General features: G+C 40.8%; 1 protein-coding gene across 6 annotated transcripts in view; it reads right to left on the reverse strand.

Annotated features, from left to right (window-relative positions):
* SLC4A4 (solute carrier family 4 member 4) overlaps positions 1-18,335 on the reverse strand; it is a 491,407-nt gene that overhangs the window by 322,597 nt on the left and 150,475 nt on the right. For 4 of the 6 annotated variants that reach the window (XM_055297381.2, XM_055297379.2, XM_055297378.2 and 1 more), the window contains one exon: positions 5,826-5,899. In XM_055297381.2, the coding sequence (XP_055153356.1) occupies positions 5,826-5,899 (74 nt within the window). Of the gene's footprint in view, positions 1-5,825; positions 5,900-6,251; positions 6,594-18,335 lie in introns of those variants that run through there. The other 2 variants (XM_055297376.2, XM_055297377.2) reach the window with 2 other exon arrangements.

An 18,335-nucleotide genomic window follows, 5' to 3' on the forward strand; every position in this document is an offset into this window, starting at 1 on the left:
AAACCCATAATCTAAACTATAAGTTGCTTCCTTCACCTGTGCAATGATTTGGCGATAGAGCAAGTTTTAAATTTTTATTCTCAAACTGATACTTAGTCCCTCTGCTTTGACAACACATGAATAAAATAAACAATAGAGATTCCCCAAAATAAATATCAAACAACATGTCTCACCAATATGACCAGACAAAAAGCTTCTAAAAAGAAGCTCAATCTATAGACAAAACTGCTATAAGTGTACGATTTAAGAATTTCTGGATCTTTGCCAAACATAACGCAAGTACCAAGTGCAATTTGCTATGGTTTATTGCCATCAAAGAACACCAACACCTAGGATAGGAAATGGCTTCAAGAGGGCTTTGGCCGATACTATACTACCAGGGAATTCTCTACAGTTGGAAAATTCTCAAATTCTCGGAAGAAATGTCTGATTCTAGTTTCAAAAACACATGGAACTATCATCAGCCTTCCTCGAAGTGAAAGAAATCTATATATAAATATTTAACTTCCCTGACACAGCAAGAGGTGTCAGGCAGCTACAGAGCTAAGTGCTGCATACTTGAGGACCTCTGGCCAGCGTTCAGCTGAGGCCATGAGGAGAAAGGAGCAGGGAGTTGGGAAAGGTCTGTATGGGCTCAACCTGTTCTGGGAAACCTATGTTACTATTCAAGTACCAACTTTTAAAAACCTCACTGTATTTCTTTTAAAGCGGGCCAATGTGTGGATACATTGTTTCCTTTTAAGAAGGCTTTTCCTTTAGCAGTATTTGCCCAAGAGTTTCCTCTGTACACACTGTTTTCTGAGCACTTAGAGTGAACAGCAGAGAAGAGGTCAGCAAAATGCAACCGGACACTTATATCCAGTGCTCAGAATAGCCCCAGTCCCAACTTGGCCCCTCCCTTCCCATCCGATAGGTTTTCATTCACTCCTTCTCAGAAATTACGTTTTATACCATTGTAATTATTAAAAAATGTCTACCAGGCCCCACTTTTTTTAGAAAAAAATACTACCTTCTCCAGTACACATGAGTAGATCATCATCATATCCTGTAGCAAGAAATAGGTTTAAGTCATGATTTCATGTCTGTAAAATGTTGAGGTCTTGACTTCCAAAAAGACAAAAGCCACCATTTCATCATTTTAGTCTCTCTCTTCAAAAAACATAGTAGGAGAATGAAAAAGTTTGATAAAGCAGAGGTGTTTAGGACCTTCTTTTTCTTATCAGTATAAATATATAAATGATATAAGTATGTTAATGATCTTTGCAAAATCAAACAGGAGTAATACCAAGGATAAGATGAGAGGCTACATCATTTCATTAGAATAAGAGTACTAAGATAATAAAACTTTTTTCTTTTTCTTTTCTCTTTTCTTTTTTTGAGGCAAGGTATCACTCTGTCACCCGGGCTGGAGTGCAGTGGCACAATCACAGTTCACTGTAGCCTTGATCTCCTGGGCTCAAACGATTCTCCCACCTCAACCTCCCGAGTAGCTGGGACTACAGGCATGCACCACCACACCCAGCTATTTTTTTTTTTTTTATTTCTCTGTAGACATGGGGTTTCACCATGGGGTTTCGCCATGTTTTCTCGGATGTTCTTGAATTCCTGCCCTCAAGTGATCCTCCCACCTTGGCCTCCCAAAGTGCTAGGATTATAGGCATGACCACCACGTCAGGCCTTGAAAACCAAATTTCTAACAAAAAAATTTTAAAAATATGTAAGAGGATTATACAAAGTGATTCTACATATACTTTATTTAGTTTATGTTATACATTTATTTATTCATTCTTTCTTTTAACAAATAATTAGTGAATATCTACCCTGTCCCAGACCCTGACATACATTCTTTACTTTTCCTGAAAGCACTCCTCCTGTAAACTCCATGCATTTTCAACAACACTCCCTCTTAATGTCCGTCAGTAGACATGCGAATTTGTAGAATTATTCTTCCATTGGGACAGATGGGTGCATACTTCCCACTGCATTAAGTTTTGAATGGAAGACGAAAACCAGCACAATACAGCATAATAGCTCTAGGAGAGTACTGACCAAGCCTCAAAAATGGAGACACATTTCAACCAATACTGTGTTACTGCATTTTATAGTTTCTGAGTTGTTGGTTGAACTTGATGTTAAGAAGAGGCCCCTCCTCATGAAGTCAGAGTTGCCAAGGTCTGCTGGGAGTTACCTAGCCTTGCAGAGCCAAAGCCTTATCTCAAAGGATAAGGTGGAGTTTGCTCTTTTCCCCTATTGCAAAATATGAGACTATTAAGTAATCTGTTTATATCATACAGATCCAAAATCCTGGCTGGCTTTTTTAAGAATAAAACATCCATAGGATTTTCTTCTGTTTTTGGAAAAAGCTACCTGGGACTGACTCTTCCTATCTCAGTCTTCATTCATGCTATGTAATCAGCAATTTCCCCCGTCCATGTTTGAAATGAAAAGCAAGTTGTTGTTCCTCGTGGTCAACACTTCTGGATCATTCTGGTAATGTTAATTTGTCATCTACAGACCAATTCTGTGGAAGCGTGGAAGGGCCTGGGTGGGAGCTGGGGCATTTTGATAAAGAAATAAATATGAGTATCTGAAATACTGACATTTTAAAATGAGTTTATCCACAGTAACCACTCTCCTCCTAAAAATGTTAACTTTACAAAATCACGCATAGCACAAGGTAACCAGTGGAAGAGTGGATTTAAAGGCTTCTATTTATTTTAAAGATTAAAATTGGCACTTGGTTTCATTTTGAAAGAGTATCTCTTTAAGCCATTAACACATGAAGAAAATTATGTGACAATGAGCTTTAGGCCTTTAAATATATGCCACATAGATAAATTCATTATTTAAACAGATGACTCCTCTTCTGACTCACTCTATGCTTAGTGAGTTTTGCAGTTGACGGTTTTCTATTAAGTTTTTAGAATGTGGATTAAGTGTCATGCCACCCACTGAGAGTAAAGTTGAACAAGGTGAACTGAGGGCGTGGTTTGAAGTCTCTCTCCTCAGAACCACAGCATTCGAAGGAACTAAGAGAGAATATCTGGCTCTTCTTGCCTTCAGGTTGAGCTGAATCCAATCACCCCAAATTAGGGGACCCTAAGCATTTTTAAAGCATGAATATTTCAAAGTAACAAGAACTATCAGACCTTAGTTACTTTAATAATCACTTATTGGGAGTACATCTTATTTATGCAGATAACGGTAAAAAACAAAGTTTTATTTTAAGTTGACTTTGCCAAGACTGTTTGCGAACATTGTAAACTTCTATGTTTATCCTAGAAGCAAGAGAAATAACTACTTTCATAAAAGGAAATGTAAATAATAATATAAAGTGTTCCAGCTCCTTGCCTTTTGAATTCTGACCCTTAAAACTGAGGCATTCGCTTCTGCCATAAATGTGCCAGGAAGCTACTTTAGAACAGAGGTAACAGTTTGCTTTTCTTCAAATACACTCTTCTCTATGCAATTAAAAATATGAGATGGACTCATATCCTTGGGAAAAAACATTCCCCTCAAAATGTGAATACTTCTTAGAGGTCTGTTTCTTCATTCTCAATCACTGGAACCATGGATGTGCCAAAAAACCCCTGTCCATTTCAACTATTTTACACTATCACCTAGAGCTACTATAAAAATCTAAGACCTCCCACCCACACCAGTAAAGCAAGGTGAAAAAGGGGGAGGGTCAATTGGGAGAACACCAAATTAAAAATGAAAAATTTTGTTCATTTCTAATGAACAATTACTATAATTTCAAGACTAGTACTGTAAGACAGTCAGCACTGTTGAAAGTTACCCACAAAATAATCCATAAGCAATCTTCTTATGGGGCTCAGGACTCAGCAACAGGCAACTATCTGAGCATGTCTTGGAAGAAATGTAGTCAGCTCAGGTGCCAATCAACATGAAAGACAGTCACTAAAATAGAGGTCTCATAAAAACAGGAAAATACACAAATCCATTTGGGAGGTTTAATCATCACAAAACCAACACATTTCTTGAATTTTACAGATGTTTCTACCACCTTTGGTTGTATTTCTGTTTCTTCTTAAAGAATCCTGGCTACAGATTTGTGTGCTATTCATTTATGTTGTCGTCTCAATTTTGTGCTTGAAAATCAAGGGAAATACTTCAGGAAATGCACTTCTTAGTCAAAGCCTTAAGAAACAGTATACAATATCCTATTGCAGTAGAGTACTGCCAATCCTACAGACCTTACAAACTCAAGAAGTGATTTACATCTCTTGTAAACCTAGCTAGAACATTACTCTCAAAGGAAAACATACGCACACAGTATATGTCACTCCCAAGCTTTTTCTGCTTCAATTGTCTTAAAACTATAGGCTATTTGCTCAAAGCTACATTATTTCTTATATTCATATGCTATATCTCCTCTTTGCTTGTATATCCTCTTTGCTGGTATCTCCTCTTTGACACTGGGACAGTGACAGAGTCACTAAAATCATGATTTAACATCATGGGTTCCAAGAATCTTAAGACAAAAGTTTTACTATTTTGCTTTCACCAGCTTGACATTTTCCCACAGCATGTTGTAAAAATGCAAGGAACCCATAAAACAATATGAAAGAAAATACTGTAGTTTCCGTTTTCCTAAGAAACTTAGGCATCAAATTCTTATTAGTCAGTCTCAAGAGCATAAATGCGGGAAGTTGAGGTGGGGGTGGAGGCGCCAATCCTCTAACACCACATGGGCAGAAGAAACTTACTAAAGAAAATGAGAAACAACATGATAGCCACACTATTCAAACTGTTCCAAGTGGCACAGGAGCATCACTTGCCCAGTACCTGGTGTTCAGTCTGCTTGAAGAATCACTCCAGAACACACAATACTGACTCTCTTTTTCCCAAGCCCACCACCTTCTGGTTCAAGTTTGGGGCTGGCACTAAATGCTTACCACATGGCACCGGTCAGGTCAGAATCTCCAAAATACAAATGAATTGTCTCTCAGGTGACTTTAAAGGGTGGAATTGATCACATGATTCACCTGCAAGGTTCATTTAACTTTGAATATTGCCCATAACCCTGATTTTTAAAAATCTCATTATAAATATTAATAATAACATATATCTGTGATGCCTCCATATAATTATTTTAATAAATATAAATTCAGCTTTGCCTTCTATCAAATAAATAGCATTATTCCCACATTATTGATAAGTCAGGAGACAGGAAAAGGGAATGCCCGCTGAAAGTATTATAGCACCAGATAAAACATAACTCTTCTTTAGTTTTTAACAGGCACTAGGAAACAACAGCAAAAGAGATCCTTGAAGTTTTTTAAATAAAAAATGCTTGTCCATCTTTTCCTAACTGACAGTCATCCATGATTATCACTCTTAACATCTTCAGCTTAAACCCATTTTTCCTGCAACAATGGTATCATTATCCTTCTGTAATATCTATATCTTTATACTACAAGCTCCAAGAAAGAATATTAAAGATGCTGCTGAATATATTTATATAAATCGAGCAGCTTTCTTGAATTAGTCATTGGAAGGTGGTTAGTATTATCTGGTAAAATGTTATTTTTGATGAAGAGGCACAGCTAACATAGGCACTTACTTTAAAATAAGACTTTTTTTAAACCAGGCAAGACCCATATTGAATCAGATTTTGATGGTCAAGTGAAGTTCTTAAAATTACTTTCTGTGTTGAAGCAAAATGTAGAGATTGATGAAACTCTATAGAAAAGGTTTGGTGTTTCATTTTAAAAATGTAAGATATATGAAATGCATGAATGTTATTATCTATAGAGACATATGTATGTCAACAGACACTTTCCCAGACCCATAAAGCTCACCTTCTACTTCTTCTTCATCACACACATGCTTGAGGAAGGAAGCCCCTCTGTCCAGGACAGCTTCATCCTCCATCCTATAGTAATAAAAAAGAAAAAAAGAATGCTCAGACTTCTCCTGGAGTGAGCCACTTGGAGCAGCCCAGCTTCTGGGCAGGTTAACCTGCAAGCTGTTGTTCATGTTAGCAGGGCAGAGTCACTCTTCTTCTGGTGTCTGCTACTGCTTCACGCAGCTCCTCTCATCTGGTGCTCGAGAATATGCCGGTCCCACATAGCTTCAGTTCTAACCTTGAGAGGGCACCCACATAGACAGGTAAGAGAAAATAATCCCAATCCTGTAGGCAGGATGTTGGGGGCTCTCTCCTTTAGGGTTTTAAAATTCTTTTTAAAAAGGATGAAAGCAAAAAAAAAAAAAAAAAAAAAAAATACCAAGAGAGGAAGTTTGGTGTGTCTGGAGTGCTCGTGATGATCGTTTGTGGAAATCCAGCTTCAGTGCTTAGCTCTTTAAACACCCACTGCATAAAATGTATACCCTCACACACACACACATGCACACCCACCCACACGCAGAGAGCGACAGGGAGGTAGGCTAGTGCACAGTGGGAGCCTAGCTTCCAGCCAGCCTCTTAATACCAGCACAGCCCAGTATTCTCTGTTGAGTGGCAAGCTTTGAGTCACATGCTGGCCTTACGGAAATCTGACATCTGAGGATTATCCAGCAACCCGGCTTCGACAATACACACAGATACATGCCACCCATTCATTCATTTTCCACATTCTTATCACACATCTTTCTCTATGTATATCTGCCCCATTAACTCTTCCCTGAAGGGCACAAAGTTCTTCATTTTGTAACCACATTATGCTGTCCTCCTGTCTCCTTACATAATAGCATCTACTCTGCAATTTCATATGCTAAATAAGACCTCAGAATCCATCCAAGGAATGACAGCGTTTTTAGGGCCTCCCGATGCCAAACATGCTTCTAGTTTATAGAATGAGTTAAGGTTTATTTCCATATTCTGCAGCTCCTTTTCATTGCATTAACTTTGATATACAGAATTCCATGAGGTCTATTTATAGTGAAAGCAGAAAGAAATCCTGAATTGCTCAAATGCTGCTTGTGTAGTACCAGTCTAGAAACAAAGAACTTTCTCTGGGGACAGCTGCTCTATGTCATACCGTACATGAGCCCTGCCAGAGAACCAAATGTTCATTCTGTATTCTATTCATCCAATTATATGCTCAGGCATTGAATATTGTAGTTCTGTTTTCCATATTGTCTGTATAACTTATTCTTGTGCTTCAGATATTTGTTATAATCTATGTGGATGTGCATTGAATTCATATTTTTGTCCTTACTATTTTAGAAGCATATCCATCTCACAAAGCAACCATCACAACATAAAAAGTGAGAAATTTGGTGTCAGGTAGCCCCCGGTTTAAGAAATCTAGCTCTACCACTTAACAGGTGTGCTACCTGGAGCAAAGTTTTTAGCTTTTTTAAGCCTCAGTTTTTCCATCTATAAAACTGGGGTAATAATATCAACCTTGCATTGATGGCTTTGAGATTCCAATTAGGTAACATGCCTAAAAGCACACAGTGCAGGACTTAGCACATACCACATGTTTAATTACTGTAAATTTCCTTCCTTTCTGTTTCCTTCCTTTTCACCCTGACCAATCAATGGTGGACAATAGCATTAAGAAACTCATTACCTCTGGACACTTGCAAGATTTCTTCTTTCAATAGTATCGGCCTTGTATATAATAGCCCATCCTGATATACATCATTTTCCTTCTCTATACTCAAACTAAAAATAGAAAGCTGAATGCAAGCAGGATATGGCTTGGCCATCAAGATTCCAGTGGAAAAGAAAATTCCTTGAAGATTTGAGGCTGGGTGTGGTGGCTCACACCTGTAATCCTGGCACCTGTAATCCCTCGGGAGGCCAAGGCAGGCAGATCACTTGAGGTCAGGAGTTAGAGACCAGCCTGACTAACACGGTGAAACCCCGTCTCACTAAAAATACAAAAATTAGCAGGCACGGTGGCACATGCCTGTAATCCCAGCTACTCGGGAGGCTGAGGTGAGAGAATAACTTGAACCCAGGAAGCAGAGGTTGCAGTGAGCCACGCCACTGCACTCCAGCCTGGGAGAAAGAGTGAGACTCTGTCTCAAAAAAAAAAAAAAGACTTAAGAAGTCAAGTCATTTACCAACTTCCCTAAGCCCCTGGTTCCCATGAAGATTAAATGATATAGTATATTCACTGGCTCAGCAAATATTTATTTAGTGCCTGCTATGTTCCTCATACTCTTCAGAGAGAGAGAAATATATCTGTGAATCAGAGAGACAAAGTTCCCAAGAATTAATAGTGAATAGATGAACAAGGTAATCTCAGATAGCATTAAGTGCTTTGTGGAAAATAAAATGAGGCAGGGACTGCTTGGCACAGGGTGGTTCACATGAGGCTTCTGGATGACAACTGAGCAGAGACAAAAATGACAGGAAGGAATCAGCACTGTGAATATTTGCAGGTAATGTGTTCCAAGCAAAGGGAACAGCAAGTGCAAAGGCTCTAAGATGAAGACAAGTTTAGGATGAAACTTGAACAGGAACAGAAACAAAGTTAGTACAGCCGGACAGGGCCAGAAGGTCAACTTTAGAGGTGACACTGATTGGGCCACGAAACCAGTGAAAGGAGTCAGAATTTTAGGTGTTATGGGAGCCACTGAAGAGTCTAAAATGGAGAGTGACTTGAACTGTTTTTCATTTTTAAAAGATTACCCTGGCTGCTATGTGAACAATGGACAGTAAGGGGTCAAGAGAAATTAAGAAATTATCGAAGGAGCCAGGGGAAGGCTATGGGAGAAACAAGTTGCTGGGGAACAAATCAAGAGTTCTATTTAGCCACTTTAAGAATAAGACGCTTATTACACATGAAAAATGAGCCATCGGGCATACAAGTAGATGTCTGAGTCTGGAGCTCAGAGGCTCAGGATTAGAGATAAAAATTAGGAAATCAATGAATAAAGCTGGTACCTGAAGCTACTACTGGACGAGATCATCCAGGAAGAAAATGTAAAAATCAAGGAGTGGACCTAAGACCAAGTGCTGAGGCATGCCAACATTTATAAGCAGAGCAGAGGAACAAAAACAGTCAATGAGGTAAGAATCCAGGCAACAGTGATGTCAAGGAAGTGACAAAAGGAGGAGAGTACTGCTACAGAGTGGCTGAGAAAGATGGAAAGAGATGTAAAAAGCACTTTGGTCATGACCACCAATGTCTTCTAATTGCCAAATATAATTTTTACATACCATACACAGTAGCAGACACAGAGGAGGCATTCAGTAGTTCTCTTTTCTCTTTCCTGCATGCATTCATTCAGTAAATATTTACTGGATACTACTACTATGTTGCAGGCACAAGCCAAGGCACTAGAGTTACAGTGAGCAAGACAGACAAGGTGCCTAATGCAATCACATCCACCTTCTCAGCAATCCAGGCAAATAAGTTCAAAAGGCAAGAATCCATCCATTATACATTTGTAGACATAGATAAGGATGACAGTTTAATGAGGAAATTTTCTTAAAAGACCTCCGAAGCACAACAAAATCCTGAAGCCCTGTGCTACTGCACGTACATTAACGGTGCCAGCTCCCCTTTAGAAAAAAAAGTGGTTTAGCTCACATTAACCCTTTCCAGTCCTATCAGAACTAACCCTTTCCAACCTATAGAATCCAACACAATTTCATGTGGAACATCATTTCTGCACCCCACCATTAATCAAACTGGTCCTAAAGTCTTTAGTTGCCTTTTTTTCAAATTTCCTAACTAAAATGTTTAGCCTTGTGCCTAAGCCATTCCCAAAATTGCATGCAACAACAAAAGAAGTAAAAGAAGAAAAGCTGACACAGTGGCTCAGCCTGTAATCCCAATGCTTTGGGAGGCTGAGTGGGAGGATTGCTTGAGGCCAGGAGTTCCAGACCAGTCTGGGCAACATAGCAAGACCCATCTCTGAAATTTTTTTTCCAAATTAGCTATGTGCAGTGGTGTGCACCTGTAGTCCCAGCTACTTGGGAGGCTGAGGTGGGAGGACTGCTTGAGCCCAGAAGTTCAAGGCTTCAGTGAGCTATGATTAGGGCACTGCATTCCAGCCTGGGTAACGCAGTGAATTCCCATCTCTAAAAGGAAAAAGAAAATCAGAAATAAAGAGAAAATGAAAACCAGCAACAACTGGAGGGGATAGTAGAAAAGTTCAGAAAAACCCTCTTCCTAGGCTGAGAAAAGCATCCAGCCTAACTGAGGCACTGTCACTATGTTCCATCTGAGTTAGAGAGAGAGAATAATGATTGGTGCATTCCTTGGCTCTTTGATGCATATTTCACATTCCCTCCAAGACTATACATAGCAAGTAATTAGAAACTTCGTTCTTTCTGACAGACAATGCAGAGCATCTCAAAGCAGCCTCTTCCCTGTAGGAAGCAAAAAGAGGTGAGTGAGGCAAATGGAAAATATAAAACCTGCACACCCACAGCGGCCTTTCTCCAGAGCAGCCCTCATGCCTGCTTAGAAGTAAGTCCAGCTGGTTGCACCTAGGCTTCTGCACAAAATACAGGAATTCGGCACCTTTTCTTCATCTTTACACCACAAATGTCAATTATTTGGGTTCGTGTCCCTCCCCACTGCAAATCCTCTCAGCAGTTGCTTGCTATTATTAGTAAGACAGAGATATCTTTTAAAATAACCATCTGATCCAACTAGTTCCTCCTTCTATCAATAGGAAGAAATTAACTCATCCAGTCCTTAATCAGGCCCTCAATCCCATTCTTAAAAGTTCTTTCATACAACCTGCATTTGCTGAAAACAAAGAAGCGAAGAACATGTTTCTAAAAAGCTCCCTGGGTTGCTCACATCACCAGCATGAGGCAAAGTTCAGAATAGATTTGGAAGCTTCTCACCAGCATCACGGGGATAAGGGTCACACCAGTCAGTATAAAATCCACTCAGGGCCAATAATGCCTTCCCTCAGCCAGGCCTCTGACCGTACAAGTTATACCCTTTCTACAGAAGTCCACACCCAAAGCAAGGTTTTTCTTATTCTCTGTTATTCTGGGACACCAAAATGATTTAACTGTAACACATGTCAAATCTACTGCCAAATGGACCGGCTTTCACCAGCCGGTCCTAATCACCGAGCAGGCTCGTAAGGGTGACTTAAGCCCAGCATGAGAAACATTTGTGCAAAACTGTCAGCCATTGGGTCTTGAGCACCCATCTACATTCCACCCCTCTAAGTTCCCACCCCCAGAGCCCATGCCAACTGCCAACGTGCTCACCAGCTAGTCCACACAGCGCAAGCAGCTGCCACTCAGCCAGTCAGCACGTGGCAGGCCGCCAGCACACAAGTTTCAGAATGCAAGCCTGCCCCGTCACAGTGCTGCTAAAGGTTGAAGGTCTTGGAGTGTGCTAGCCTTTAGATTCGCCTCACTTGCCCTCCCACCTCCCTTCTCCCATCCCTCCCCTGTTACGCCTCCCACTGTAGCATTTCACTTGTCTCTATAGTAACAGCATCTGCTTTCAGGGTTAAAACTTCACACAGCACATTTCTCCTCCTAGCCCAAGCTTTTGCCAAAGGATGCAGTAGCAAAAAGCCTGCTGCTTTACCGTGGAGCCACCTGTCTCCCTGCCACCCAGGATTGCAGCTACTTTGTAAACTGTAGGATGAAAGCGACTGCAGTACTGAGCCCAGGGGAAGCGAAACAGAGCCTCCAACCTTGGCACACTGGCTGATGTGTAGCGGATCCACTCTGGGGTTTGTATACCCAATCCCAGAGCTAGCCCGCTGTCTTCCACAGCCTGCTTTGCACCTAACGATGCTGCACATGGATCAAGTTCATAGCAGGGCTTTTTGATTGCATCCCAAAAGGCATCGGGGATGGCACCCTAGAGAGCAGCAGGGCACCAGTGTTTAACATGCCCATACCAGAGTTTAATATCACTGGTTCTCTCCGTGCATGCAGCTTAAAGTTTATTAGCTAATCTTGTATTTCAACTCATCCCACTTTATCCTCACCAGCTTGGTCTGTTTATGACATCCGGTGAACCCCATAATCTCTCACTTCACACAGCTTTCTGGTGCATAGCCAATGTTTAAACAGTTCTTTACACACATGCCCACACACACACACCAAAGTGACGCACACAGGGGAGTGACCAATGCTAGCAAGTGAAGAGTTTTATTATTAGCCATTTTTGCCATGAAAACTAAGTGTATACAAGGGCCTTTACTTGAGGACTGCAGTCTCAGAGTTCAAAAGCAGGCTGTCCCTGTTACTTGGCCAATCTTGGATCAGATGAAAGACAAAAATCGGCATTTCACAGGTCTTCTTCAGGAGCTATACAGAATATAACAATCAGTACTGACATCTAAAATTATACACTCATACATACATTTCTGAGTTCTATTCCCTATTCAAATCATGTTTAAGAAGTGGGGGACTATTCCCATTATAAACCATTTGCAAACGTGATTTTTTTTCATGATTCTAAACTTCACAGCATTTTATTGGTGTTTTTGTTGTTCTGTAAAATCTGCTCTGCGCATTTTCAACATACACATAAAGAACAAGACACAATTCTCTAAGCCCCAGGCGACAGGGAAGAGCGATCTCAGTGGCTGCAAAGTGCACTGCCATCTTTTGGCAACATGTGTTCACTACAGGGAACCAAAGGGCAAGAAAAAGTGCAACCATTCCTTTTAAAACTTCACAGGGGCTAAAAAAAAAAAAAAAACTTCACAGGGGCTCTAAGAAAGCCTTTCATTCCCACAGGAAGTAAGACACAACACAGTTGCTGACTTAACTGTGCAGACTGCTGGAGCTCTGGACATCCATACTGGGGGAAAGGGACATCGGTGCAGCAAAACTGACAAGCATGACTGATGGCAGTGATGACTCCCGGAGATCAGCCAGCAACAAAGCGAAGCAAATCTCCTTCCCAGAGCTCAGGAGCACCCTAATCAGCCTGGAAATTTACACGGGCCCAGGGCCAGAGGGAAATAGGTGAGAGCCCCACACAAAATCAGACTCAGAGAACCGGATAAAAGGTGAAAATGCAACCCAGAGCAGGATCACGCCAAATCTAATTCTGGATTTATGAACTGTATTAAAAGTTCATTTGTACTCTTGGGCACTTATCCCAGAGAAATAAAAACTTATGTTCACCCAAAAACCTGTACATGAATGTTTACAGCAGCTTTAAGTATAGTAGAAAACTCCAGAATTAATCCACGTCTTTCAACAGAAGAGTGGTTAAACTATGGTACATCCATACCATGGAATACTGCTTAGCAAGAAAAATGAACAAACTATTGATACACACAACAAACTGAATGAATTTCCAGGGGGTTATGCTGAGTGAGAAAAGCTCATCCTAAAAGGTTACAAACTATATAATACAATTTATATGGAGTGACAAAATTTTAGAAATGAAGGACAGACTTAGGACAGATTCATGTTTGCCAGGGGTTAAAGATGGAGGTATTTGTTGTTAACAAGGGCAACACGAGGAACCCCTGTGGTTGGCTCTATTCAGTATCTTATCTGTGGGTACATGGATCAACACAGGTGATAAAATTGTATAGAACTTAATACAGACAGAGAAGAGAGAGAGAGAAATTAGTACAAGTAAAACGGGAAATGTGAATAAAGTTTGGTGAATTGTATCAGTGCCAATACACTGGTTATGACATTATACTACCTCTTTGTAAAAGGTTAACCTTGGGAAAATCTGGCGAAGTGGAGCTTTTCTGCACCAGTAACCTCTCTGTATAATTTCTCAAATATGCATTTGAATCTACAATTATCTCAATAAAATTTTCAGTTTAAAAAAGCTCATTTGTAACTCTGTTTTTTAATTTCCCCTAGAAACATTATTCTACATGGTGGTCAGGTACAATCAGCTGGTCCACCAACACAGATGCAGAATCAGGCAAAACTGAATACAAAATCCCAGATGCATACTTTGTGTGTAAGCTTAGAAAGTTAACTAACCTCTCACTTCAGTGTCTTTTAAAATGAGCTTATATCACTTCAGAAGTTAGTTTAGGGAATTAAATAATTTCCTAAATAAATCCAACCAGTTTTAGTTAAGTCAAATATAAAGTTCATAGGGCCCAGAGAATAGAGTGTTAAGACTCCTACAGACACAGAGGTCATGATTCTGTCTCATGAGCAAATGCACGGGATTTTTGACGACCACAGATAAACTGTCCCTTCAACTATTAGGATCAAACTCTCCCTTTCCATCTTCTCCATGCTAGGGCTAGGTCTCCTAAACTCTGTCTTCAGATTTTTGATTGGCTTCTGAAAGGCTGGAGCAGGCTCAACAACAAAGGGCAAGAAAATAATTGATAGGAGGATGGAAACAGACTCTGGGGTGAGAAAAGGCTCAGAGGCCAGGGGAGGTGACAGATGAGGGAAGAAAGTGCTGTGGGGGATGGTATGAAGTGCTGAAAGGAGGACTTCGTTCATGACTCCTCAGGACATTCCCTGACTTAGCCTATACTCACACTCACATGCTCCTTAATATTTTTAATGGACCATTTCATGTGCCTCCACAAAGACCGTGTGCTGCTTCTGACCAGAGTTCCATTGTAGAATAGAGTAGTCTCCTTCCTAAGTCAGAAACCAAGTACTTTGTCCTTCCAACATTTTCTCAGAGGTTTTACTGTTACAGACAGGAAAAACTCTAAACTCCCTTCTAAACTCTTTTAGCTTTCAATCACCCTTCTTCAAGGCTTGTTGCGTGAAAATCAGAAAGATCCTAAGACAGGAATCAGGCAAGATGAAAAGGCTGGGCTCCTCCATATGAGACACCAGCACAGAGGATGGCGACGGGCACGTTCATCCTCTGTCCCCTCCTCCCCACCACCATCAGCTCTTCAACCAAGAGCCAGACCCAAACCAGCAGCAGAGTAAGGAAAGGAGAGCAAAGGGAGGAAGGGATGATACCCCACAGGACAATCACGGGAAAGGGAATATCTATAGCTAAAAGCCCACCCTGCAAGGCAGCTGTTAGTCAGTGGATGCCCCAACATGCTCAGGTTTGATGTGAGTGTAGGATGGCTGGATTCCCATCTGCCTTCTCACCAGTGGTTTCTCTCTGGCCTCCCCGGATCTGAACTCATTCCCCTCTAAACCATCCATTTATAAAACACACTTTGGTATCTCTCCTTTTAAAGAGCCTTCAGTGGTTCTTCATTACATGGAAGATGAAATCCAACTTGCTTAACATGAAATGTAAGCTCAGGTCCTACTATCCCCACGCCATACACCCTGAACCGTCCACCACACCTTCGTGTACATGCTATTTCCTCTCATTAATATATCATCTTAGTTAACCCATTCTTCAAAACCCAACTTGAGATCCAACCCCTCCAGAAGCCTCTCTACATTATCAGACATACCCTTCCCTGAGCAGAGCTGTGCTCCTTCCTCTGTTCTCCATTGGCTTCCTGAATGTGCCTGCTTCTCATATAGCACGTTACAATGCATTGTCATCATAACTTATCATCACTCAACTGTACTTGGGCATGTCATGGCTCTTGTCCCCACCACATTATGAGCTCTTTGAGAGCAAATATTGTCTTTCTAAAGTTTTTCTACCTCTAGTGTCAAGCATAGTCACTACACATAGTCTACTATGTGTAGTGACTATGTGTAGTGACCATGAATCAATCAATTAATCAATCGATTCAGTGACTATGAATCAATCAATCAGTCAATCAACCAGTTAGAAATAGGCACAGTGAGGGCACATACATGTTTGGTATTAAGTGGATCTCTAAGTCTAAAGGCACTGAATGTGTATTTCAAACAACATAAACCCCATAAACAGGCAAATTTCCAATTACTTAGCCTGTTATTCAACTGAAGAAATAGTGATTTGTTCCAAAGAAAGGGGGGAAAATGGCTGTGCTATACTCCCTGAAGAGTATTATGTTTATGGTTGAATTAAGGGATTTTTCAAGGATATTTTTAACTATATAATTTTCTCTTTATAGACTAACATTAGATCTTAGCTCTCCACACAGACTGTAACTATACACTCAATTGTAGGGGTCAAATTAAATTCAAATGAGAATTTCCCCTGGTCTGCTAAAAAAAAAAAAAATTAAGAGGTACCTGTACCTGCCACATATTTGGTTCTAAATAAAAGTTTGTTCCACGAACAGAAGAATGAACGAACTTAAAAATAAATCACACCATAAACTACTTTAAATAGCCAGAAGCAAAGCCTGGCACAGTGGCATATGCCTAAAGTCCCAGCTACTAGGAAGGCTGAGGTGGGAAGACTGCTTGAGCCCAGGAGCTTTGAGGCTGTAGTGCGTTACAATCATGCCTGTGAATAGCCACTGCACTCCAGCCTAGGCAACATAGTGAGATCTATCTCTAAAAAAAAAATCATAAATACCCAGAAGCAGCATGAAAGTTACAAGAAAGTTCAATTTTGTTCATCAGGCCTGCAACTGGACAAATAAAACTCTGTAATGTGTTTAGGTAAACCTATAAAGAAGCTGGATGGCAGCTACCTGCAAATAAAATTAGGATTCAAAATGTCAATATAAGCCTTAAGCTCTAGAAATTGTAGCTTAATTTTATGTTTATACGCAGTCAATGATAAATTATTTGTAGTAATTAGCACGGCAATAGCATGGATAACTAAAATCCTCAGTTAATTCATATTCATTGTAGTCTGTGACTTTTGCACATTTACTGTGGATTTCACAGTGATCTCAGATTAGATGCAGACTGGCAGGCAGATGGGGACTGAAGAGCAGGAGTTTGTTCCAGGATACAGGGCTGGGAGTCAGCTCCATGGCACCTGATCAGGTACAGCCCCTGACCCACCCACCTCTAACACACAGAACTGACATTGGAGAAGATGCCTTCTGAAACGGGTTTAGCCAAACCTTCCTACCTCTACCCAACATGGCAACCACAGTGTTCACATCTCCCATCCTGAACCACTACCCAGCTGGCAGGGATGAGGCTCCTGAAATTTTATTAAGTTCTTGCTACATGTCAGTCAGTGTGCTAAGCAACATACATGCATTATTTCCTTCTGGATGCCATCTTATTTTATCTGACTCAGTAACAGGGAAAGAACTGAAGGTTCTAGCTAAAGGATGTCAATACCTATAACAATGCAGGAACTGAGATTAGGGACTTTCATTATCTATTATTTTTTTTGTGAAACGGAGTCTTGTTCTATCGCCCAGGCTGGGGTTCACTGGTACGATATCAGCTCACCGCAACCTCCACCTCCTCAGTTCAAGCGATTCTCCTGCCTCAAGTAGCTGGGATTATAGGCACGCGCCACCATGCCCAGCTAACTTTTGTATTTTTAGTAGAGAAGGTGTTTCGCCATGTTGGCCAGGCTGGTCTCCAACTCCTGACCTCAGGTGATCCACCCACCTAGGCCTCCCAAAGTGCTGGGATTACAGGCGTGAACCACCGCACCCGGCCCATTATCTATTAATTTTTTAAGTCACATTTTAAATACTTACTACCTGCCAAGTACTAAGCTAAATACTCTGTGATGATTATTTAATTCAATCTTCTTGACAATGCCATGAGGTAGAGACTTTTCACACACCCACTTTAAAGTTCTAATTTTGAAGTTAAATAATTTGCCCAAAATCACATAGGACATGTGATGAGAAGACCAGGCATGCAGACTAATTTAGCAGTCCACAGTTTTAACCCCTCTACTATACTCTTTCATAATTAACTCATCAATGCCCACCAAGGATTATCTTCAAGAATATTTTTTCATAATGCTGAACTCACATATATGCCTTCTTATAATTTCAAATTACATCACTTACCTCTTTCCCCACTTTGGGGTGCCTACTGGCCAAAGATTGGAGCATCCTGGAGCAATCCCCTTCAAGTTAATGTCTTTATTTTTATTTAGCAAACACTTAGGTAGTGCTTACTATGTCCTAGTTACTATTGTAATTGCTTTACAAATATTATTAGCTCATTTAATACAACAATCCAATGAGGTTTGTACTGTTTTTATCACCATCATATCTGAAACACAGAGAGATTAAGTCACATGCCCAAAAAAACCACACGGCTATAACTGCTGATATCAGGATTCAAACCCAGGAGGACTGGCTCCAAAATCTGTTCTCTTACCCACTCAATGTCAAGCTGCCCCTTTTTAGCCAATTTGACTGATCTGTTCAAACTCTCCAAATATCTTGGGGAGTCTTGAGCCCTGGCAGTTGAGGAACAAGAGCGGGAGGAGGAAGTCAGGACCGACGCCTAGAGTGGGTCAGTGTTCGCAGGACCAGGTTGTGGATGAGATGGGGCTGTGAGGATTCAGGCTCTTAGGAAGGGGCTGAGAGGATCAGGCTCAGAGAAGAAGCAGCTGTGGGGACCCGGGCTCCAGACGGGACTTAGGGAACGGCGATGGATGTGACTTCTCCAGCATCTG

The sequence above is a fragment of the Symphalangus syndactylus genome, chromosome 10, assembly GCF_028878055.3.
Source record: "Symphalangus syndactylus isolate Jambi chromosome 10, NHGRI_mSymSyn1-v2.1_pri, whole genome shotgun sequence".
Lineage (NCBI taxonomy): Eukaryota > Metazoa > Chordata > Mammalia > Primates > Hylobatidae > Symphalangus > Symphalangus syndactylus.